The 26,588-nt window shown below is 45.8% G+C and overlaps 1 protein-coding gene across 1 annotated transcript in view; it reads left to right on the forward strand.

The window, feature by feature from the left end:
• Positions 1-26,588, forward strand: part of HORMAD1 (HORMA domain containing 1) — a 974,569-nt gene that overhangs the window by 381,905 nt on the left and 566,076 nt on the right. The window contains exon 11 of the mRNA XM_086947457.1: positions 11,784-11,820. Within this exon, the coding sequence (XP_086803583.1) occupies positions 11,784-11,820 (37 nt within the window). The remainder of the gene's footprint in view (positions 1-11,783; positions 11,821-26,588) is intronic.

Raw genomic sequence — 26,588 nt, forward strand, 5'->3', positions numbered from 1 at the left:
ACTCCATAGCGAACGTGAAGATCACCGGTGATAAAGACCACCCTTGGTGGTTCCCTCTATCTATAGAGAAAGAACGCAAAATCCAAAGGTCAGTGCGGACCCATGCCAAGGGGACTGCATACAAGAGCTTGACCCAACCCAGAATGTTTGGACCCATCCCAACCAACGCCAATACCTGTAGCAGATAAGACCAACTAAGCATGCTGAACGCTATTTTAAAATCAAAGGATACCTAGAGAAGGTAACAAGCAAGGAGTTAGGCAGTGCTCTACCTGGGGGATCCCATGACATAGTACATGCAGGGAGTAATAATATAAGTAGCAAGTTAGTAAATTCAATGCCTCCTAGACAACAGGCCCGCTTAATCAATTCCATCAAACCTGAGGGGATGGGCCTGAGTTGGGCCAACCAACTGTAAAATACACTAAGCTAAGAGATAACATGGCTAAAGAGGGAAAAGTTGATGTATCCATAAATTTGCCACCTGAATGCTTCCCGTATCTTGCAGTCCTGGTTAATGTGCCCCACCTACAGCCTGGCCAAAATGAGACACATGATATAATAACTGTGATAATCCGGTTGTAGGAGCAAGTCAGATATTCCTAATGAGAAGAGTGAGCTGGATCGACCCCTTACCTAAGAGCCTCCAAGGAGATTTATAATTATTAATTTTAGATATCCAACCTGGGCCTGAAATACCCTGGATAGGCGTCCCCACTGTAGGAAGGTGGATACCTGACTATGGTTGCCCCCAACTTTTTTTGCCTGGTGTTTTGCTGGTTTTCCGACTTAGTCGGCCTGGGACCCTGCCAATTAGGACCCCAGGCCTACTGCTCTCTCTGTAAAATGGATTCCATGTACCTTAGGTACATATCTAATTGGTACTGGGCCACCTTATCAGACCCTGTAACTCAGGGCATAGGTGTACCCAGGGTTTACCAGGGGGTGCAGCATGTATTATGCCACCCCTGGCTGGCCATCTAAATCTGACACAACTGGCTGCACGACAGCTGGGGCAAGGTGGTGTAATCACCCTTTGCTTTAGATATAGTATACCTATATCTAACCCTAAAGTGGACACACAGATTCCTATCAGTCACTCCTATGGCAGGCCTTGACAATCCTGAAGGCAGAGTGCTTGGAATCATGTGAGATGGTGCTCTGGCATGAGCTGAGCCCGTTTGCAGCTTGCGGAACCAAGTCCTAATAGCTGTTCCATGATAACGAGTACCATATACTCTTAAGTGCATTATAATTCTCCCGGTTATATGCTATCTCTGGTATCGCTTTATCAAAACATGTCGAGTAAGGTGTCATACGAATTGGAATACTAACCCCTCGCCAATTCTGGCGACGGGGTTAGCATTCCACCCTTCTAGAGGGACACAACATGTATGTAACTGTGAACCCCGGTTAAAGTTAACTCAAGCCTCAGCATCACAAAATGGATGCTGCCACCACAGACACAAGTCTAACCCCCTGCAGCTGGGAGTCCTTCCAGCGAGGGGAGCTTGGACAAAGGGTTTCCTGTCAGGGGCGGTGCTAGCACCATCCCAGACAGGGTTTTGTGTATCCTGGGTAGGCAGGGCTTTAGAGGAAGGTGACTGCAAGTGGCACCCCGGTGCTCACTATGCATCTGCCGGCTAGAACCAGTTCCAGGGGCACACCAGCCCCTGAGCTGGGGAAAGTCCGGCATGGGAGAGTGGTGTAACCACCCCCCTTCCTGGTCCCACCCCTAGGGCAGGACATAGTCGCGTACCCACCCCTTTCTTTAGGATAAAGGCAGGAGCGGGGACCCTTCCAAATCAGATCATCTTTGAATCCTGAAACTACTTTCTACTAAAGGAACTCTCGACTTCTTCTCAAGATTTCTCCCTTGTGACTAAGGAGTAGTCACCCTGCATCCGCAGGCACCATCCAAGAACACTGCGGTTTGCTGCACGTCCTTCCTCCGGAATCCGACTGACCAGCACGACGAGACCCGGCTTCCCTGGCACCTCTGACCTCTACCTACCTCTACAGCTAAGCTGAGAACCGTAGGTGCGACGAGACCTCGAGGGACCGGCCATCATCAGAACTGCACGACTTCTATCCAGCACGACCGCCGAGGGATCCTCGAGTGAGTGCTTTGGGGTCCGAGAAGCCCCGACCCTGAGCAGCTCCAGCACTGAAGCCCAGCCCCCAGCATCCACGAGATCTGCGTTGGGCTCTTCTGCTTTTTGCTGCTCACCGCGTTGTCTGGCTACTAGCCCGCTGGCTTGTGGCCTTCCCGACGACGAACGACGACATCACCACTGCTGGTCTGGTTGCTCCAGACTGGCCCTTGCTCCCTCCCAAAAGAGGAGCACCCCAAACTCTCCTGGTCCACTCCAGATGCCATTTTAGGTCCACCACGTGGGCTTGAATTTGCCAAGACTTGTTGCCCCAATCCTGGGTCCAGCAACGTCGACAGCAGCAACCATCGTGGGACAGCTCGCACCTCCATCCTGGTCACCGACAACGCCTCCTGGTCCGTGAGACTGCAGAGCCCAGCGTCGCCCACTCACCTGGTTGAGGTGACTCCATCCGGTGCCATCCTGGTGCCCATCTATTCACTGGCTAGTGATTCAGAACTTGGTCCCCTCTGCTTACAGGTGTCCTCCATCTTCGATCCAGGCTTGGATCCACCGAACAATCTTCACTGGTCGCCTGCCAGCAACTTCTTCTTTCAGGCTCCATAGACTGCAACGAGGATTCCCGACGTCTTTTCAGACCTATGCAGCCGCAGCCCCTGGGCTGGGTAACTTCGGCATTTTGGTGCCCCAGCATAGCCTCACTATCCAAGGGTCCAGATCCTTTTTCGATTTCAGCCTAACTAGTCGGATTCGTCCGATATCCTTAACTTTGCTTTTACTAGCCTCCATAGACATTGTCCCGCATCCCGCGTGAGAGTGCACACTCTGCACCCGAGTCCCCTAGGCCTCCTGCTAGCAATCTGAAGGTTCAGTAGGCCAGTCCTAGTGATTCCAAACCCTATGAGATTAGTACTTACCTGCTAGTAATTTCGCATTCCACTTTTGTAGTATATGGTTTTCCGTGCCCCTCGGGCATTTGTGTAAATTGTGCAACTTATAGTATTTTCGTTAGAGTTTTGTTGTGTGCTTAGTACCCTGTCCTCATAAAGAGTACAGGGCTGTTGTGATCTAAATAAATACACTGTTTATTTTCATAACACTTGTTTGGTGTCCTTTCACTTGGTGTTCAAGGGCTATATGTGATGGTATAACAGCTGGCTTAACACGCCCACTAGAGTTTAGCCCGAAGACTGCTCGTATCCATGCTACTAGGATAGCTGGTCTATAAGGTTGACTTACAACCAATCATCAATAAGGGTTGTTTGGACTGATACAAAGTGCTCACTAGAATAGTGAACATTATATATCAGGCCAACTTCTCCCACCCACCATTGCAATTTGATCAAAATATGTCATTACAACCACTTGGTTTTTTCTATAAACATCTAAGGGCGACACATCAAAGGGAAGTTGATCTAGGCCATTTTTGTACAATCCCCAACCTGACACCCTACCCCCAATACGCATTATCAGTGTCGAATAGTTACCAAACCTTGAGTACTCTACAAGATAATAATTGACAATTGGGTGCACGTCCCTCCAGCAAGGAGCCCCTTTTTACTGGAGACGAGATAGTTGATTATGGAGCTTGGGGAAAGTTGCTATTAATCTACTAGAAAATGAACCAAACGTTGTCAAAAGCATCAAGAGCATGTATGCAGAGACCCCATATATAAGCACAGATAAAGCAAGTAAATGTGAGTACCTTAGTGTCAATCCAGGACAGATGCTAGAAAATGGATATACAATTGCAACCTGAAACATCGCCGGCTTAGTGAGCAAACAGGACTCACTTGGATGTTTAGATTTGATTAACGAACATGATATCTGTATGCAAGAAGCCTGGTGTACTGATCCTGTTTATGTAGAAGGGTTTACATCATACTGGCCCAAGCAAGTGCCTTCCCCTGCAGGAAGAGCGAAAGGGGGGCTCCTGATCCTTATTTCAAATAAGCTTCCAGCTGTTGTTAAAAGATTTGTTACAATTGGAGCACACTCTCAAAATATGTAGTTGCATTGCAAAGATGGCAGGGATGTAGTTATGTTAACTACTATAATAATGTGTTTGATCTAACTCGCAGTAATATTGTATTTGAGCTAGTCAAAGGGCTTGATAACTTGTTAAGCACGATCAACACCAACATCGCAATCATATGGGTTGGGGATTTTAATAAGCAAACATGTCCATTATCTATGACCAAAGTTTGTGGACATAGGAACGAGGAGGGCGATGATTGTGTACATTTCCCACGTAAGGACTATGGAGGAGCTTTAAACTTTATGATGGCTAAATACAACCTTGAATTGCTACAATGTGCCTGTGACACTAGTGGTGGTTTAATACCGACTTTTATTGGTAGGAATGCTGCATCCGTTATTGATCATGTCTTAATTTCAACAAGTATAAATCATATGTGTTTCACTCCAAGGATAGCCCAGTTAGCACTTAGCGACCACAACTGCATTATTATGTCAGCACTCGTCTGGGGCTCAAAAGCTGTATTACCCCAAAACATTATTACTAACATTGCCCCTATTAGACCAAATGGGACACAAATCAAATGGGAGGGGATGGATCTGACAAAAGTATTGCATGAAATTGTTACTAAATGTGGTGCAGATATTTCCTACTGCTTTAACGAGGATGTTGGCCAGCCTCAGTTGTTAGCAAATTTCAGTAAAATTAACGATGAGGCTTCAAAACAACTGAAACAGGGCTAGCATAACAAACCTAGAAATAATGAATTAATTAAAAATTTATGTTTTAACTACAAATCTGCCCTCAGAGGAAAGAAAAGGCAGTTACAGGAGTCAGCGTGGGGCAGGTTATCCAAGGCAGCAGATACAGCTAACATTCAGTTATTTTGGGAAACTGTGAACTCGCCGGTTGGAAAGTGGGACTCATTCCCTAAATTACTATCTCGGATTAATTGCGAAGCATAGGTGATACATTTCTCAAGTATGTTTAATCCTTCAGACTATGAAGTACCTAGGCACCAAAGTCCAACACAGAGAAGGTGGCCTGTTTTACCTGTAAATATTTCAATAGACGAGGTTCAGGTAGGATTGAAGCAAGGGAGGGAAAGAACCAGGTTCCGATGGGGTCTTTAAAGCAGTAACAGATGTCCCCATCCTTAGCAGAGTGTTTAAGGCTTCAGTGACAGAGTTTATACCGTCGACATGGGGGTCAACCAGTTATGTTTCCTATTTTAAAAAGGCAAAAAATCGTAAGCTAAAAAATATTGCCCCATTTCGCTCCTTGACTCATCAGTAAAGGTGATGAGTAAAGTATTACTGGTGAAACTAGAAGAGTGGGCCAGTGACAATGAGATACTCTCCCCAGTGCAATATGGTTTTAGGAAAGGGCTAGGAACAATAGAGCAGTGTATTAATTTAGAACTTTTAATAGGTAAATATACCTGTGCAATACAGGGGAGATTATATTTATGCTTTGCAGATCTTATCAGTGCCTTTGATCTTGTTGATCATACTATTTTATGGCCAATCTTGCTTAACCTTGGAGCTCTCAAACCTATAATTTTCTTTTTCGCAAGGTTATATGAAACACTGTCATGTAAAGTCCAATACGGGTAGCGTGCTGAGTGTACACCAAACTTTGAAGTCAAACGAGGTATCCGCCAGGGCTGCGTCTTAGCACTATTGCTTTTTTCATTATTCATAAATGAGGTCGACAAAGCCCTTCAACTGGTCCAGGCAGATGCACCTCAAATTGCTGACACTCCGGTACAGTTTCTGCTTTACGCAGATGATGCTGTGTTACTCTCTAGAACCCCTGTTAGCCTACAACGATTAATGGACAAGTTTAGGACTTTTATTGCTAGTAGGAAATTAATTAATAAAACAAAAACTTATACTGTGGTGTGTGGACCAAAACCCAAGAAATAAAAAACATTTATTACATCAATAACACCCCAGTGGAAACCGTTAATAATTTTTCTACCTGGGAATAACATACTAAGGTAAAGGGAACTGGATGCATGAATTAACTAACGTATGTTCAAAAATGATTAAGAGTGCACATGGGAATTTTCGATTTGCATCAAAGCTAGGCGACCGCCGTACAAAAGTTATGGTAGACATATACAAGGCCAGAAGAGTCGCCACTGCTTTGTACGGTGCAGGGGTTTGGGGCCACAATTGTAGCAAGATTTTACAACAAGAAGAAAACTTTTTTAAAACGTCTTTTAACCACATCGCTGCTGTGGTTATTTTTCCCCTGTGCTGGAAATTAAGATTCTTCTATGTTCATGACGAGCTCAGCTCATCATCAGCACAGCTCAACTGTGCCTCATGACGAGCTGAGCTCGTCATGAGCATGGAAGGGGTTAAGTTTACCTTCTTCTGCATCTACTGAAATAATTCATCAAGAAGTAGGAATAGATTACTTATCCGATCTGATTGCTATACAACCACTATTGTAATGGAGATCAATTTGGGTCAAACTATTATTTAGGATTGCCTTCTCCTGGATAAAAGTTTACGTATCCCCTGGTTAAAATATATTATTGATTCATATAGTGAAAATACAGGACAGGTGATAAATCTATCTAAACATAAAGTAGCTTGTTTTACCAGATCAGAACCTCCTGCATAAACAAATGAAAGGAGAACCACACAAGAGGTATATAAAATATATGTATTTATTACTAAACACTTGCAAACTAACCTCTATAGGAGATTAGAGCACAAGGCACACAATCCTTAATCAATAGAATGACATTAAATAGCACAATACACAGCGGGCTCCAGAGGGAGACCAAACCATATACTAAAGAAATGGTATAACAACAACAACTTGACTAGACACTGCCTAGAGCACGTAGAATCGCTGGGAGCCCAAGGAACCACCCAAAGTAGTGACACATCGGACCCACGGAGGACGGGTGTAGTGTGATAACACAGGCGCGAGCTCTGTACAACTCTATGGGAAAGTCGCGGTTGGAAAATTACAGTTTAAGGACACTTTGGAGAGGACTTCAAGCAAACCCTTTGGAACATAGAAGGTTCTAAGGCCAGCACCCGTGTTACCTATCACAGGGGAGCCGGGTGCATAGGGGTCAAGTGGTGTCGGAAACCTTTGTCGTTTTCAATGGCGTGACTCAAATAAGTGCTGCTGCTGAGAAGATGAAAAGTGTCTGGGGGAATCCAAGCCTGGATCCGAGGTGAGAAGAGCCTGAAAGCAGAGGGGACAGAGTCTGGGTCACATCAGGGTGACCTGGGGCTCGATAGACGAATGCCGAACGATGTCGGGTGCTTCAGGTGAGATGACGGGATGCTTGACTCTGCAGCCATGGGGACCGGGAGATGTCGACGATGACCTAAGTCCAGAGCTGAGCTGTCCCACATAGGATGTCGAGTGCTCAGGGGTCAGTGTCCGGATTGAACACCAACAAGCCATGGCAAATGCAAACCACGCGGGCAGAGAAAACCAGTCACGGTGAGGACCAGCATGGTCCTGGAGACTCTTCAAGGTATGGGGAGTCAGAGCACGTCTGGGGCAACCAAGGAAGCCCAAGATAAATCAAAGTTACCTTCACAGGGACCCACAGGCCAACAGACCAGGGACCGAGAAGGGACCTCGAGCTGAATCACGAAGTACAGCCCCACGGAGCACTTGTGGAGTGGAGGCTGGAAATCTTTGGTGGAAATACTGCTCGGGGTCAGGACTACACCTAGCCCGAAGCACAGCCTCAGCGATCACCAAAAAGCATATGCTGCTGCAAAAGTACACGGTGCACAGGGGTTCAGGTTGCACGGTCCCCACGAGGGATACTGGTCCCAGAATTGCTGAGAGATCAGATCGACCTCAGAGACGCTCAGGAACCCATCTCCTGTGTTGCAGAAATCTTCGAAGTCCTCAGGAGCTCGGGAGATGCAAACCAGTCAGATGCTTTAAGGTGCCTGCTTCAGCAGGGGAGTAACTCCTTTACTCAAAGTGAGATTCTTCTGTCTAGCATAGTGTAAATCGTCGAAGTACTTGGTTTATGCTTGCAGAGTTTAGTCCAGTTAAAATCTAAAGTCCTGTAGTCAGGTTTTCTACTTTATGCCCAAGGAAGGGGTTGGACAAACTTTGGGGACACACCGATGGGAGGGTCAGGACAGAGGGGTGGTTACACCCATGTCCATTTTCCAATTTCACGACAGAGCAGGAGCAAATGGCTCCTGCAACCGGTTTGAGCTGGACTATGCACATGGACACCAAATGTGCCCCCAGTGCAGACTTTCAGGCACTCTCCGAGTGCACCCACCCAGACCCAATACACTAAATCCTGTCTGGGAGGTAGTCACTCCTCCCTGTGACAGGAAACCTATTGTCAAGCCTTCCCCTTCTCGAGCTCAGCTCAGCAGCAGGAGGACAGACGCGTGTTGGTGGCTGGCAGCATCCATTTTGTGATGCCCAGGTCGAGAAAGCTGGTACCGGGTAGACCCGTGACCCACAGTAGGGGTTCTACCAGGGAGGAATCATACCTCCCACACCAGTTACTGTTGTGGAGGTATGATTTCATGTTGTTTGACACCAAACACAACTTGTTTCCAAGCAACCGTTTTAAAGTTAGCATTTACTGGAAGGTTATAATGCACTTAAGTATATATGGTTTGGCTGCATCACAGACAACCCCGGGGAATAGATTCCGAAGGCTGCAGAGGGGCTCTGCTCATGTAGGGGCACCTTCTCACACAAAACCCAGCACCCTGCCTTCAGGCTTGATAAGACCTGCCATAGGGGTGACTGGTAGGTTTATATGTGCAGTATAGGGCGTCCCTGAACTAGACTGATAAGCTAGAGAAATTGTCTATTCTGAGAGTCAAAGAGAAGCAAATAACCAAGTCTTCAAAAAATGTCTGTACTAAAGTTCATTATTGATAACAAGGGATAGGGGAAGCTCATGCTGTGCTTTTGCTGCTAAAAAGGATATCCTCTTCCCTTTTTTTTAAGTTTAAAATTTGGCAACTTTCAAAGCACGGCCTTACTAGATCTTAATAAAGCCTTGCTCACACCTATTAAGGCAGCTTGGAACTAACTGTCCACTTGCTCAGCCCGTTGGTTGCCAGGTGCTCTCATCCAAAAAGCTACCTCCATCAGTTAAGAAAATGTTCTGCCTACTCTAGAGAATCCTTGGTGATATCGATCAGAATTTGGGTGTCATAAGCATATGATCACTCCTTGCTGATCACAAATCACTGTGCACATATTTTCACAAATAGCCCAGAATGCCACAGCTCAGTTACTACTGGAGTACCCAGGTGTCAGCTTGTTCTGCAGGAGCTGAAGAATTTACACTAGGTACCGGTTCATCAGCATGTGATAATACCCTAAAATTGTAGGAGTACACTATCTCTGCCAACTGAACCATATACAGGTTAAAAAGTGTTGGGCTAAGTACAGAACCCTGGCGAACACCACAGGGAAGCACAGATGATTGCCACTTAAATGTTGTTCAAACCTCTGATTGCGTTCTTCCTGTAAGGAAAGAAGACAGGAGCCTAACAGCTTGATCTTTTATGGACAACTTAGAAAGTCATGCCACTATCACAAAGTGTGCTACGGTGTTAAAAGCCTCAGATAAGTCTAGTAGAATTAGGGCCATCACTGCTCCAATATCTAGAATGTTTTTAATCTCATCCGAAACAGATATCTACTCCATGTTGTGTCCCCTTCTGAAGCCCGCCTGTGAACTATCTAACAAATTATGGCTTTACCTCCTTAGCACTAGTTCTCAGTTTAGTGCTTTCTCCAATACCTTTGCTGATAGTGGTAAAAGTGATATAGGTCTATAGTTTTTCAACGTCTTAAGGTCAGCATTAGTTTTTTTTTTCTCCAGTGGAATGGTGGTTATTTCTTTCTTTTATTGAGGAAAGAGGGCGACTCAATAGCCGGATTGCAAAGTAGTGTGAGGTTTTTAACAACATTATCCGGCATTAAGGGCAAAACATGTGGAGGGCTGGGAACTGATGTAAAACCCGAATTAGAAGTGATGGGGAGCTCTTTCACTAAAGTGTCTGCTCAAGGACAGAATGCACCTGAAACCACGCTCCGCTTTGCTAGAATTTCCATTAGAAAATCTTAGTAGATATCTTTGATTTTTTTCTTGAAAGAAATCAGCTAATTCATTGCACATCTGCTTGAGTCTGCTTGGCATTGGGTGGCTACAATTGTTGATGACTTCAAATAGCTCTTTCATTGTGTTTTTCGAGCTTTCTATAATCTGAGAGTAATAGGTTGCCTTTTATAATCTCAAATGGATTTTTTGTATACCACTTTATCGGCCTCCTAGATTTTGTTTCCTCCATATCTGTTCTAGCCATCTTGATTTCTGCCTCTGAATCCCCACTGACTTCATTGAGGATTCCAGCAATGCAGAACTGCAACTACAAGTAAGTAACATTTCCTTCTGCATCCTTGAATCCTCATTGATAGTTATAAACTTAGAATATTTCCGCCAGTGTGTGAGGATATTCTACATTTGATTCAGAATTATGACAACGCAGAGCTGGAATAAGAGGTAAGTAAAATTTCCCTTCTTGAGTTCAGTAGCAATCTTTTTGGTGGATACTATTCTTGCAGACTCCTCTCTGATCTGGCCACTTCCTCATTGTGAAGGATGGTCATAGTTTCGGATACAAATAAAGATCCAGCATAGATTTTTGCACTGCACGTCCACATTTGATCTGTTGCTAATCCTCTGCTCTGCTTATAAGGGTTCAGAAAAAAAATGTCAGAGGAACTCATGTTAGTGTGCCGAGATGGCACTGTTTTGCTACAGTGATTTCACACCTGCACATCTTTGGGTGCTAACACAGAGCTAGCGCCACTTACCAGTGGAGATCTGTAACAAAAGTTTTCAGAAGCAGTCTGGCACCTAGGATTATGCAAAAGATGAGGAATCTGCAGATAGAGCATTCCCAGGAAGATTGTTATTAAAGTTAAGTAACTTTTTCATCTACGTCACAGGTTACTTTATTAAAGTCATAAACTCTGTCCTCCTCTCTGTCTTCATTTGTTCATTGGAAGTTCAAATGTTGCTGGGTTCCATGGTATTCTTCCAAGGATCAATGGATTAACTGTCAGTACAAGCTATTATGAGATTTGGAATCCAGTGTATTCATAAAGGATCTGTTTTTTTCATTCTGTCAATGATCGCTACCTGTGCTTCTCTCCATTGTGTACATGTTTTGTCTCATTTTCCCTTCGCAGCAAAATTGTAGTTTCAGGCTGCAGTGTGGTTTGGTGTACGTTGCGGGTTGTAAGTGGAACATTTAAAAAAGGGTTGGATATACGTGGCAGCAGTTTGATGAAAGGCCACAGATGTACCATTTAATTTAAGGTGTATGCGCTGCAAAATTGTTTTGTGCATGCAGGCAGTGGCATACTTCTGTGCATGACTTTTATGAAGATTTCTTTGATGTAGACATAGAATTACATGTAGGTAGCCTTTCCTTTTAAGATATGCTATAAATGAAAGGTTCAGTAATATTAGTTTGTTCCTTATATACAAATATTTGGATTGTACTTAATTTCATGCATGCTTGCTTATAAATTACCTTGTTAGCTTGCTAACATGCATTATGTTAATAAGGAAGTGATTTGATTGAGAATAACTAAGACAAACATTCTTATACCAGGTAAAATACTATTGGTTGTTTCAGGATGCTTGGATGCTACGATGCTTTACAGAAGAAATATGTAAGTCAAACTATTATAAACAAATAGAAAGATTGATTTTATGTTTAATGGATAACAAATCCCATGTTTATGTCATCATTACTGAGTACCACTAATTGATAATAATGTTAAAACTCAGGAGTTATCTACATAGCAATGCTCTGCTAAAAAAGATGACCTAAATCAAAGAAATCATTACAATGGTGGTAAAAACACAGATCTTATTGTTACGTGTCCCTGCAATATTAAGGAGGACCTTCAACACTGGTTTTCTCTCTCCCACAGAAATAATCTTGTATTCAAAACTGATGGAATTCATATCTGTCCACCTTGCTCTGGAAGCCTTTCTTGTGCTAATTCTGGTAGGCGAGTTGACAGCCGTACACCAGGGAAACAGGAAACGGATGAGGTATCAGTCTCAGTCCAGTGACATATGTCGGCTTGAAAATGGGTTCCTCTGCATTATATCGGTTTCAACCAACCATGTGAAGATTAATGACACCACCAAAGGCAGAATCAAGATCTCCACGAGTTTTGTGAAGCCCTATGAGCCAATGGGACAATTTTTCAGAGGTCCTGCTTGCAGAAGAGCATAGAGAGATACTAGCCAATACCATGGGCCTGTTTCAGACCTTGCTTGATGATCAACTGCCCACTCAGAGAAACCGCACCAATACCTCAGTGACCACCATTTACATAGTGAGACTCCTTGGAATGTTACATTTTGGACTTCTGATATTTAGGGTGTCAAAATTTAAGAAATCAGCACACCAACAAAGCGTGTAATATCATTTTTAGGTCTCGCCTAGCGACGCAGCGCATGTGTTGCTCGCCTTGGCAACACCTATTGGGGTCGGTCTGGTGGGCGAAGGGGGACAGCCGATGTGCACGCTCACGGCGTCTCTATCAGCTTGCCCCCGGACAGCAGATGGACACACGCAGGCCGTCTCTTCACTTTTGAGCGCTCCCACCGTGCGCTTTCACTTTTGCGTGCTCAAACTCACAGCGTCTCTATCAGCTTGCTCCCGACAGCAGATGGGCACGCGCACGGCTTCACTTTCGAGCGCTCCCACCGCGTGCTTTCACTTTTGTACGCTCGAGCTCATGGCGTCATTATCAGCTTGCCCCTGACAGCAGATGGGCATGTGCACGGCTTCACTTGCGAGCACTCCCACCACATGCTTTCACTTTTCGCTTTTTCACCTGGCGCCGAGCTGCTCCTCCCTGGTTGAGCCATGGGGTTTTGCAGCACCAGGGGCACGCTTGTCTTCCTCTGCAGCATGCAGCTGGTAAGTGACACCCCCATTCTATCCCCCGCTGTGTTTGAAAGTATGCCCTTTGAACTGGGAGCCGGAAAAACAGGTACATCTTGCTGCAAACTGCATGTTTTAATACGCAGCTTTCCTAAAGTTACATCATGTACCTTTACCTTAACCATTCCCAAAGCATGTCTCAGTGGCCACTCGAGTACGCTGAAAATGTTATCCTTACTCAAATGCTTCCCCTCTCTCACATGCACTATTTTACTACATCGTGATAGTGTAATGAACTTTCATTCATGCAAACCTCAAATGCACTCCTGTGTCAAGACGAATGGGACTGCTGCTCAGTGCGCGAGAAATTATGCATTGAAAAGGAAGAGTTGGAAAGCTGAATACTAGTTCTGCACTTCTGAATATAAATACAAAAGTATAATTCGTTTTTATCATTTAACTTTCTTTGGTGATGGAAACCAAGTGGTTAAATAGAGTTACATGCTCTTGAACAATCCACTTATGCGCTGTATTTTTTATTTTGCAACTTTGTTGCCCGCCTGTCTTCCTTGTTAAATAACGTGGATGAGTGATGTCTTGAGCAGAATGAATACCAATGATATTGTGCCTGGTAAGACAATGCCGATGTCGTAACTGTTGACAAGTGCAGAGGGACTGTTATTTAAGTAAACTCCAGTCGGGTCCACTGATGATACGAAGCACTACCCATTGGCAGGCGTCAGCCTCGTCCTCCAAGGAATGGCGTCAAAGCCATACTCCACATTTTCCCACAACTTTTCTTTGTTTGACATGTGCCTCCTGGTGTTTTTAGATCTCGCCTGGTCATTTTCAGGGTCACACACATTTTACACTTTGTAAAAGGGAAAACCTTTTTTGTTTCCTAAGTTAGGTTATTTCGTGTCTTTATGCTAATTTGATTTTGCGAAGTTATAAATACATTAGGATCACAGTGGCATAATGGGGTGGAAGAGTAAAGCAGCTGCATCTCTTCTATCAGTACAAAGTCCCTGTCCCACCCATTTGCTTTTTTTCTTTAGGAACATTTCTATTTCTTAACATTCTATGTGCAACAGGCGCCAGCACAGTAACTCATAACTCTTCAGCCTACGCTTTATGCAGCTCTATTGCATTAATATTGATTTCCTTTAAATTTATGTTCTCAATTTATACGTTATGAGTTTATGAAATATTAGGTACCACAGTGGCAGTTCTTCAGACTGAAGTCTTATATAGACAGAAAGACACATGAGCCCTCGCCCGCAAAATGGGTAAACACTGAGAGAAGTGTAAGCCAAATCCGCACACAGAAACAGAGAACACGTATAAATACTGCACAAGTTTCACTCACACATACAGCAAAAACAGCTGTAGATGCAGAAATGCAAGCTACACTGTCATCAAAGAAGGTACTCCATATGCATCAGCAGTGGAAGCTTTCTTTACACACCAAAAAGATACTATGCCATGGGCAGCAGCGGCGCAAGGCAATGTCATTTGCAATGCTAATAGCTTAAACTCTCGCAAATGCGAGACCTATTGCATTTCAAATGCTTGTTTCAAACTTGTTTACAAAACTTGTTTGAATTGCATCTATTCCATTAACCTTGTTTTCTCATATATACACCCCCAAAATACATTTAGACAGGACTGGAGCTCTAGAAGGTATACAACTGACTTTGTGACTGCTCACACCTTCGCTTTAGGTTTAGAGTCGTGATAAGGGATTGAGTCCTGCTTTGTTTTTTAGGTCCCGCCTTGCGAGGCAGCGCATGTGCTGCTTCACCTTTGCAAGACCTATTGTTGTCGGTTTGTGTTCGGAAGGGAGACAGGAGCTGAGCACACGCCCGGACAGGCGATGTGCACATGTGGCGTTTCAGTATAACGCGCACTTTCACTTTCCCTCCCCCCAAATAGACCTAAAAACTGCAGGGCTATCCCAGCAGAGCCGACAGGGGATCCCAGGCTGCAATGTGTGCAGCAGGAGCATCCCCTGTCGCCGCCTCCTGAATGACTGTAATAAGATGCAGCAGGTGGCAGTGTGGGCAGAAGAGCACCCTCATCCCTCCCTGATCCCTCCTCCTCTCCCCGGATCAGGCGTGAGCTGCCGATCACACTCTCAATCATGATGCCTCCGGTGAGTCTCCGTGCACGGCTGCCGCACACCCAGCCCTGTGTCCCCAAGCACTGCCCGTGCCTCTGCGGCCCCGGCCAGTGGCGCGCCCCCGCGGGCCTGCGAAGCCGGCGATCAGCTGCAGAATGAATGACGGCTGCAGCAGGCCAGGGCCTACCTCTGCCGGCTTAGACATTGGGGCCTTTGCTGGCTCAGGGGGTAGAGCTGGATACCGGGGCCCGAGGGCTCAGCTGCCGGGGCCTGACCTCGCCTCCCCCGAGCCGGGCCTTTCCCTCGCCTGTAGCCGATTGTCGCACGATGCTTTCAGATTAATGCTTTCTTTTCTAAGCTCTCAAATTCAGTCGAGATCTAGCACATTTTACCTTTGGTCTTGGAGAAGGGGGGTGGGGGTCTCTTTCATTGTTTTAACACTGGGATGCCATAAAATACTTCTCGAGTAGACTTTATGCCATTGTTGTGCACTGTATGGCTACACTTCTTGGGACACCCCAAGTACCTCTTTATAATTTACCTACTCGTGTTTTTGCACCCATTCGCAAATGGATTTATGTGGGGGGTTTAAGCCCCAAAGAAACCAGCCAGGCAGTCTTAAAATTGCCTTGTAGTGTTAAACATTTGTACAGTGTTTTGAAAATGATCTGCACACATTCCTTGTGCACACAGACTTGTGTGCTGCCACGCTACTAGCTTTGCTGTCTGTGGTGTGGGCCAGCATTTTCCATGTAACATGAATTTGCGTTCCTTTGCATGGGATATGTTTCTGCTGAGTAGCGGGGATTGCTGGGAAGCTTGGGGACATCAAGGAGCCTGGTCGGTTTGCTTTTCAGGTAGTTTCTCGTTCTTCAAAGAGGTGCTTTCAGTTTCCAAAGTTTCTTCAAAAAAATCTTGTAGCAAGTACTGCTTATAGGAGAGTGTGATGAAACCACAGAGTAGCAACAGTTAACTTACAAAAGTATAGCTGGAAAATAAAGGGCGGTGTGGTGGATGGACCAGAGCTGCTCATTGAAAAGGGCCATGGGTTGGGGAGGTGGAATTACCATTCACAGCGCTGCCCCAGAAGTTAGACCTTTCAAAGTGTTTTACGTTTTTTACGTGGGCTTCTTGCCTCATTGGAAAAAGAACACAGTTTGACTTGAGTGCTTTTAGTTGGGAACTGATCAGATATGTTCAACAACCCTTAAGTTAGTGGTTTACTTTATGTTAAGTCAGCTTTGCTAACAGTAACAATCATAAATGGTGTAGTGTGCTGGAAATTCAAAAGAAAGTTTCCAAAACTCAGTAACTCTTGTTTTTCTTTCCAAATATAATTTGGAAGTGGCAGCGGAGGGAGGAAGGAGTTACCTAAACAATTTCATAAAAGCCCACCAGGTCCAGTCCGTCTTGCAGTTTAATTGTGTACGAGAGAGCCCAGTGAGTTTAATTAAGTTCTGATAAGTCTTGTTCATCCTCTGGGGTGTGGGGGGCAATACATTTGTTAACATTACATTTAAAGACTTAGGCCCTCATTGTGAACATCCGGTTAATTGTATTATGCATGGTAGCTACTGTTCTCATCCATCATTGGTGTTTTGGGATAAATATAGGTGAAAACTGAGTATATTTTATTTAGGGGTGGCTGGGTATTTACTGAAGCGTGCAGATTTTTATGTGGACGAGTGTGTTATTCCCCCATACCTCATAATCAAGTGATGTTCATCGCACCTGATACATTTCAACTCAGCAGATTCTGATTTTATCTGGTGCGATAAATATCGCATCAATTTTTAGTAATGGGAACTTTAGTCTTTGGTTACAGCTTAAATCTAACTACCCTTATTTTGAGCAAAGCCACAACCACTCTTGAGCTACTACACTTATCGCAAGCCTCACAATCTGAAGCACCCCAACTGAGCGAAGTGGCTATTCTGGAACTTAAGGCAATATTGTTTCCATTAAGTGTCCTTTTGGCTGGAGTATTTTTATTGGTAACAGTGTATCTTCGAGCTGGATCTTTTGGGTGGTTGTCTGGATAAACATTCTTTTAGACCAAGGTTCTCCAATCTTTTCTGTAGTAAGAGCTACTTATGTTCAGTAACATTCCTCCCAAGCTAATATTACTAGAGATGTATTCTTACCTTATGTGGTTACTATTGCTATAGTGGCCACCAAATGCACAATTACCATTAGTGATTACTTCAGTGCATTAGGTTTGGTTGCCAGAAGTAATGTAAAAAGTCTTTGTGAAGTAAAGTAGTGTGGCTCACTGGTTAGAGGCGGCAGACCCGAGAGTAGAGGACGGCCCGGGACCAGGGTTCGAATCCCGGCGCGGCAGGTTTCTGGACCAGGGTCAGCGGACTCGATAATTCTCTCGCCTCGGTGCCCACTCTGATCAGCGATCACACTCGGCAACTCTGGGCATTAGCTTGCCTCATCTTCACTAACGGCCCCACCAGACCGCCGGGGATGCCTGGTCTCACCCTGGAGATACCCATTAAGGGACCATCTCTCAGGGAAGCCAGGAAGGGTTTCGCAGCGGTCGAAGCGCCTTGGGACCCTCCGGGTAAGCAGTGCGCTATATAAATGCCTATACATTTACATTTATCTATGTGCAATGCAACTACATTGGTAATGCAAAACCATATGATTTTTTTCACTCCAATACTAGCTTTAAATATATTTTGGAAATCCAACTATTTTCCCCCCAAAGCTCAACCTATGATTCCTGAAAATACACACGTATTAGTCTCAAATATATTTTTTTCAATATTGCTGTATAAAGTTGGAGAAGCATGTTTTAGACTGAATGCCTTTTGAGATCACCGGCATATTCGCAAGTGTTAGATGTTTTTGGTCTTTTAAAATGTGCATTGTCTCTTTTATTATTTTCTGTGTTCTACGATTTTTACCTAAATATTTTTAGATGGCAAATTAATTTTTTTAGGTCTCATCCATACCGGTCTTTTGTCTAGAGACCTATTGTGTACAGTAACAATACTGAGAGTGGGCTTTGTGTCAACCTGTTGCTTATCATTGAACAGTTTCCTTGGCAATCTGATTTTCTTACTTCCTATTTGATTGCTTTCCTTCCTCTGCAGTCCCCTGGAGGTTAGTTTCCTTACCATCCTTTAGAGTGGATGCATTTTTTCTCTTCCAGGGAATACTCATCAATAGTCATAAGCACTGAATAGTCCCGTCCACGTGCAGGGACCCCGGAGCAATAGCCAATTATATGTATATGTATATGTGTATATATATATATATATATATATATGTCTGTCACTCAAAGATGAATTAAGCCATAATCGGACAGTGAAATCTACCATCCAGCAGGGCAGGGAGGTGTCAGGGTTTTCTTGCTGTATGCGCTGCAAGGCATGTGCGTACAGCAGTAATTGTTCCAAAATCAAATTACCCACTGGCAAGAGGGAATTTGAGATCAGAGGAGACTTTGACTGTAAAACAGAAATGTGTGTTTACTGTTTAATCTGCCCGTGCAACAAACTATATATTGGTAGCACGAAGAAAAAGGCAAAATTGAGGGTACTAGAACACAAACGAGATATTAGAAGCAATAATGAATTGTATCCAGTAGCTCGTCATTTCAAAAGATATCACAATCAAAACGATAAACTGTTGTCTTTTGTAGTTTTAGATGCAATCAAACCTCAGATGAGGGGAGGTGACAGAGAACATCAGTTGAGTATTAGAGTCGAAATTTATCATAGATTTCGAAACTCTAATACCTGTAGGCCTGAACTCGAGTGAAGAATTATCAGTCCATTTATGAGAACAGTGATTTGTGGTGAAATCAACGACACTCTGTGTATACAATTTAATGAAACTATATGGTTTTAATTGTACATAGAATGGTGTAATTTTAAACACTTTTTTTCCTTTTTTTGTAAATTGTTTGTAAGCACGGTTTTTTTCTTTCACTTTGTACTAGGACTGTGCTATCAGTGGGGTGGCTATAAACTGAAGAAACTCGGCTGTCAAGATCAGAAAAAAATTCATGTGATAAAAGTGAGAAGTTGGCCTGATATGCAGTGCTCACTATTCTAGTGACCACTATGTATCATTCCAAACGACCCTTATTGATGATTGGTTGTAAGTCAACCTTATAGACCAGCTATCCTAGTAGCATGGACAAGAGCAGTCTTTAGGCTAAACTCTAGAGGGCGTGTTAAGCCAGCTGTTATACCATCACATATACCCCTTGAACACCAAGTGAAAGGACACCACACAAGTTGTTATGAAAATAAAAGGATATTTATTTATAACAAGTCTACCCTGATCTCTTTATGAGTCAGGGAGCTAAGCACATAACAAAACTCTTACGAAAATACTCTAAGTTGCACAATTTACACAAATGCCCGAGGGGCACGAAAAACCATATACTACAAAATTGGAATGCGAAATACTAGCAGGTAAGTAACTAGATCCAGAGGCTTCAGGATCGCTAGTACTACACTACTGAACCTTCAGGTTAGGAGCAGGAGGCCTAGGGAGATCGGGTGCAGAGTGTGCACTCTCACGCGGGACAAAGTCTATGGATACTAGTATCTCGTAAAGTTACAGTTATCGGACGAATCCGACTAGATAGGCTGAAAACGAAAAAGGATCTGGACACTTGAATAGTGAACCTACGTTGGACCACCGAAATGCTCAGGTTACCTAGCCCAGGGGCTGCGGCTGCATAAGGTTCAAAAGACGTCGGGAATCCTCGTTACAGTCTATGGAGCCTGAAAGAAGAAGTTGCTGGCAGGCGACCAGTGATGATGTCCGGAGTGATCCAAGCCTGGATCGATGATGGAGACGACCTGAAAGCAGAGGGGACTCAGTTCTTAATCACTAGCTAGTGATTAGGTGGGCACCAGGATGGCACTGGATGAAGTCACCTCGACCAGGTGAGTGGGCGACGCTGGGCTCTGCAGTCTCTCGGACCAGGAGGCGTTGTTGGCAACCAGGATGGAGGTGCGAGCCGTCCCACAAAGGTGTCTAATGTCGGCGCTGCTGAAACCAGGATTGGAGCAACAAGCCTTGGCAAAGTCAAGCCCACGCGGTGGACTCAAAATGGCGTCTGGAGTTGACCAGGAGGGTCCGGGGTGCTCCTCTGTTGGAGGGGAGCAAGGGCCAGTCTGGAGCAACCAGACCAGCGATGCAATTGTCGTGGTTCGTCGTCAGGAGGGCTACAAGCCAGCAGGCAAGTTGCCGGACAACGCGGTGAGCAGCAAAGAGCAGAAGGGCCCCACGCAGATCTCGTGGATGCTGGGGGGCTGGACTTCGGTGCTGGAGCTGCTTCAGGGTTAGGGCTTCTCAAACCCCAAAGCACTCACTCGAGGATCCCTCGGCGGTCGTGCTGGATAAGCGTCGTGCAGTTTTGAAGATGGCCGGTCCCTTCAGGTCTTGTCACACCCACGAATCTCAGCTGGTCTGATGATGTAGGTAGAGGTCAGAGGTGCCAGGGAATCCGGGTCTCGTCGAGCTGGGCAGTCTTGATCCGGAGGATGGACTTGCAGCAAACCGCATGCGCTTAGATGGTGCCCGCTGGAGCAGGGTAGCTACTCCTTAGCCACAAGGGAGAGTCTTCAGAAAGGTTCAAGAGTTCTTTCGTGGAAAGTCGTCAAGATTCAGAATTATCTAATTTGGGAAGGGGGCCCCGCTCCTACCTTTATACTAAAGAAAGGGGCTGGCACGCGACTAGGTCCTGCCCATGGGTGGGACCAGGAAGGGGGGTGGTTACACCCCTCTCCCCTGTCCGGACTTTCCCCAGCTCAGGGGTTGGTGTGCCCCTGGAACTGGTTCAAGCCGGCATATGCACAGTGAGCACTGGGGTGCCACTTGCAGTCACCTTCCTCTCAGCCCTGCCTACCTGGGATACACAAAACCCTGTCTGGGATGGTGCTAGCACCGCCCCTGACAGGAAACCCTTTGTCCAAGCTCTCCTCGCTGGAAGGACTCCCAGCAGCAGGAGGTCAGACTTGTGTCTGTGGTGGCAGCATCCATTTTGTGGAGCTGAGGCTGTGTTAAGCTTTAACCGGGGTTCACAGTTACATACATGTCGTGTCCCTCTAGAAGGGTGGAATGCTAACCCCGTCGCCAGAATTGGCGAGGGGTTAGTATTCCAATTCGTATGACACCTTACTCAACATGTTTTGATAAAGCGATACCAAAGTTGGCAAATAACCGCGAGGATTATAATGCACTTAAGAGTATATGGTACGCGTTATCATGGAACAGCTATTAGGACTTGGTTCCACAAGCTGCAAACGGGCTCAGCTCATGCCAGAGCACCATCTCACATAATTCCAAGCACTCTGCCTTCAGGATTGTTACGGCCTGCCATAGGAGTGACTGATAGGAATACATGTGTCCATTTTAGGGTTAGATATAGGAATACTATATCTAAAGCAAAGGGTGATTACACCACCTTGCCCCAGCTGTCGTGCAGCCAGTTGTGTCAGATTTAGATGGCCAGCCAGGGGTGGCATAATACATGCTGCAGCCCCTGGTAGGCCCTGGGTACAACTATGCGCTGGATACAGGGACTGATAAGGTGGCCCAGTACCAATTGGTAAATGCACCTAAGGTACACGTGTCAATTTAGAGAGAGAACAGCTAGGCTGTGGGTCTGATTAGCAGGCCCACAGCCAGGGAAAGTCGTAAACCAGTGAAGCAAAAAGTAAAAATCTGGGGTGATCATAGGATTGCAGACCCTACTCTCCTACATGACCCCCCCCCCCCCCAAACTTTGGGACAATAAACTAACCTTGACCAGGTGAGTCTTCTTGCTCTAAGTGGAAATACCTGGAGAGCCCATCTGCATTGCCATGATCAGTGGCAGGTCTATGCTCCACTGTAAAATCCATCCCCTGTAGGGAAATGGACCACCTAAGTAGTTTGGGGTTTTCACCCTTCATCTGATTTAGCCACAAGAGGGGCTTATGGTCGGTCGGAATCTTGAAATGAGTGCCAAACAAGTATGGCCTCAATTTCTTCAGGGCCCAAACCACAGCAAAGGCCTCCCTCTCAATATTTGACCAATTCTTCTCTCTGGGGGTCAGCCTTCTTCTAATAAAAGGAATGGGCTGGTCATGACCATCAAAATTCAGCTGTGATGGAACAGCTCCCACACCCAACTCAGAAGCATCTGTTTGGACAATTAATGTTTTGGAGTAGTCTGGACTCTTAAGGATAGGTGCTGTGCACATGGCCTGCTTTAGGTCATCGAATGCTTTTTGACAGCTTGCTGTCCACTGAACTTTCTTTGGCATCTTTTTACTTGTCAGGTCATTAAGTGGAGTCACAATTGATCCATAATTTCTGACAAATTTCCTGTAATAACCAGTCAGGCCCAAGAAAGCTCGAACCTGAGTCTGGGTGGTTGGAGGAGCCCAGTCCTTGATGGCCTGTATCTTGCTATCCAGTGGCTGAACCTGGCCTCCACCTACAAGGTGGCCCAGGTATACAACCTGTGTCTGCCCTATCTGGCACTTAGTGGCCTTGATAGTGAGACCTGCTTTCTGCAGTGTTTCTAACACTTTCCTCAGGTGGACCAGGTGATCCTCCCAGGTGGAGCTAAAGACAGCTATATCATCAAGATATGCTGCACAGAAGTCATCCAACCCAGTGAGAGCTTGATTCACCAGCCTTTGGAAGGGGGCAGGTGCATTTTTCAAACCAAAGGGCATCACCACAAACTGATAATGCCCACCAGGGGTAGAAAATGCTGTCTTGGGCTTGGCTTCCTCAGCTAACCTGATTTGCCAATACCCAGCTGTCAGGTCAAATGTGCTTAAGTAGTTGGCAGAAGCCAATCTATCTATAAGTTCATCTGCCCTTGGTATTGGGTGGGCATCAGTCTTAGTGACTGCATTGAGGCCTCTGTAGTCTACGCAAAACCTCATCTCTTTCTTACCACCCTGGGTGTGAGGCTTTGGCACTAGAACTACTGGCTAGCCCAAGGGCTATCTGAGGGCTCAATGACTCCCAGCTCCAACATTTTCTGCACCTCTGTCTTAATGCAGTCTCTGACATGATCAGGCTGTCTGTAGATTTTACTCTTGACTGGCAGACTGTCCCCAGTGTCAACCTCATGGGTACACCAATTGGTCTGACTGGGTGTCAGAGAGAACATATGTCTAAAGGATTGAAGAACTTGTTTGCAATCCTTTTGCTGATGCTCAGAGAGGCTGCCACAAAAGACAACACCATCTACTGACCCATCATCAGGGTTCTGAGTGAGCAGGTCTGGGAGAGGGTCACTCTCCTCCTCCTGTCCCTCATCTGTGGCCATGAGCAAGCTCATGTCCTTCCTGTCGACATATGCCTTGAGCCTATTCACATGGAGCACCCTGAGGGGACTCCTGGGAGTTCCAAGGTCCACCAGGTAGGTGACCTCTCCTTTTTGCTCAATGATTGTGTGGGCCCAGACCATTTGTCTTTGAGTGCTGCTGGGGCCACTGGTTCCAACACCCAGACCTTCTGTTCAGGCTTGTACACAGTCAGGACAGCCTTTTGGTCATGCCAAGCTTTTTGGAGTTCTTGGCTTGCCTCAAGGTTTTTAGATGCCTTTTCCATGTACTCAGCCATCCTGGAGCTGAGACCAAGTACATAGTCCACAATGTTGGTTGCAGGCTTTTTGAGAGGTCTCTCTCATCCTTCCTTCACCAAACAAAGGGGTCCTCTTACAGGATGCCCACACAGAAGTTCAAAAGGGCTGTAGCCAACCCCCTTCTGTGGGACCTCTCTGTAAGCAAACAAGAGGCAGGGTATCAGGACATCCCATCTATGCCTGAGCTTTTCAGGTAGTCCATGAATCATCCCTTTGAGGGTCCTGTTGAATCTCTCAACAAGCCCATCGCACTGTGGATGATAGGGTGTGGTGAACTTGTAGTTGACACCACATTCCTTCCACATTGCAGTCAGATATCCTGACATGAAGTTTGCACCTCTGTCAGAGACAACCTCCTTAGGGAAGCCCACTCTGGAGAACACTCCAACTAGGGCTCTTGCCACAACAGGTGCTGTAGTGGTCCTAAGGGGAATAACTTCAGGATACCTGGTGGCATGGTCCACCACCACCAGTATAAACTTGTGCCCTGATGTTGTCTGGGGTTCCATTGGACCAACAATGTCAATCCCCACTCTTTCAAAGGGTACCCCCACCACAGGTAGTGGTATGAGGGGGGCCTTTGTTGTGCCACCTGACTTACCACTGGCTTGGCAAGTGACACAGGAGCGACAAAACTCCTTGGTATCTTCATTCATGTGAGGCCAGTGAAAGTGTGAGACAAGTGTGTCCCAAGTCTTATTCTGGCCTAAGTGTCCTGCAAGGGGAATCTCATGGGTCAAGGTAAGAAGGAAACCTCTCTGAGACAAGGGGATGACCAGCCTCCTGGTTGCACCAGGCTTGGGGTCTCTTGCCTCAGAGTACAGGAGTCCATCATCCCAGTATACCCTGTGGGCACCTGTGGCGTTCCCTGCAGCCTCAGCAGCAGCCTGCTGTCTGAGGGGTTCAAGTGAAGGGTAGTCTAACTGTGCCTTCCCCAGGTCTTTCCTGGAGGGTCCCCCTGAGCCCAGAAACTCAACCTGATCAGGTTCAAGCTCTTTAGGCTCAGTTTCCCTCAGTTCTTTGAGGTCAGCCTCCTCTGAGACTTGAACCACAACCTGGGGCAAGGGGGAAGGCAATGCCTTAACCCTACTGCTCTTTCTCTTGGAAGGTGTCTGGTCCATTGTTCCAGGATCCAGCACCTGTTCAGTGGGGCATCTTTTGGCCTGTGACCTAGTCACAGCAAGGACATGTGCTGGCAAGCCTAACATTTCCATGTGAGTCCTCTGCTCCACTTCTGACCATAGTGATGTTTCCAAATCATTGCCCAACAAACATTCAACTGGGAGGTCTGAACTAACCACAACTTTCTTTTGGCCACTTACCCCTCCCCAGGAGAAATCAACAATTGCCATACTTTGGTGGGTAGTGACATTGCTGGCATTGGTCACTAGGCAGTCTGTACCTAGCATGATCTGTCCAGGGTCCACAAAGTTAGGTGTCACCATTGTGACACTGGCACAAGTGTCCCTGTAGGCCTGAGCCATTTTTCCATTAATAAAAGGTGTCTGCCTGTATTTGCCCAAAGTATTGGGACTTGCGTCAGGGGATATATCCACATCCCCTGTACAGACAAGGACAGCCTGAGTGAGTGTGCCAACTAGGTTGTCAGACCCCTCAGATCCCAAGGTTAACCCAACTAATCCCTTGGGAGGTGCACTACCACTACTGACTGTACTAGGGGGTGCAGTTGCCTTAGGGGCTGTAGTGGTAGGAGTTTGCCCTCCTTTCTTGGTGCACTCACTAAACCAGTGAGTTTTACTTTTACAGTATTGGCACCACCTTTTTGACTGGCCTTCTTGAGTCTTCTTTTTCTGCTGTGAAGCCTGACCCCCACCCTCTTTGGTTTGTTGGGGACCTGTCGAAGACTTCTGGTCATTTTGTTCACTCTTGTTACTACCCTTTTGGTCTGCTTTCTTCTGACCACCCTGGTTCTGAGTCTGGTTCTGCTTGACCCTTATTCTGACCCATCTGTCTGCCTTCTTTCCCAATTCTTGGGGAGAGGTCTGATCCGAGTCAACAAGGTGCTGATGCAACAACTGGTTCTGACAGTTATTTAAAATCTGTTCTCTCGTGATCAGATTGTACAACCCTGTGTAATCAGTAACCTTACTACCCAGCAACCAGCCTTCCAAAGCCTTAGTGGCACAATTCAGACCAATCCTGAGACTGAATTTTCTGGGTGTCTCTGAACAGCAACCTGTACTGCTTAGTTGTTAAGCCAAACCCATCAATCAGTGTATTCTTCAGGACTTTGTAATTGTTAGCATCCTCAGCTCTGGTAGTGAGGAGCTTATCTCTACCTTTGCCTTCAAAGGAGAGCCACAAGATAGCTGCCCACTGACTCTGGGGGACGCACTAGACAGTGCAGGCCCTCTCCAAAGCAGTTATCCATTTGTGGATGTCATCCCCTTGTTTAAAGGGGGCACTATCTTACTCAGGTGTCTAGTGTCTAAACTCCTGTCCTTTTCTCTAGGTAAAATGCTGCCACCAGTGGGGTCTGCCCCACTCAATTTCTGCTCTCTAGCAAAGGCAAGTCTCTCTTTGGCCAGGGCAAGTTCTTCCCTTTCAATCCTCAGATTGACTTCCCTCATCTTTGCCTCATGCTCTCTCCTCTGAGGGGATGTCATCCTTCTGTGAGAAGAGGTCTGAGAGCCATTGGTTCGAATGGATCTGTTAGAGCCTCTGGATAGAGACCTAACTCGTCCACTCCCAATGTTAAGCCTGCCTGAGAGTGGGCCTGGGGGTCCCCCAAGTCCATTTTCATGCCTGCTTAAGTTGGTCCTGGTGAGTC

This window comes from Lissotriton vulgaris, chromosome 12 (genome assembly GCF_964263255.1).
Source record: "Lissotriton vulgaris chromosome 12, aLisVul1.2, whole genome shotgun sequence".
Taxonomy (NCBI): Eukaryota; Metazoa; Chordata; class Amphibia; order Caudata; family Salamandridae; genus Lissotriton; species Lissotriton vulgaris.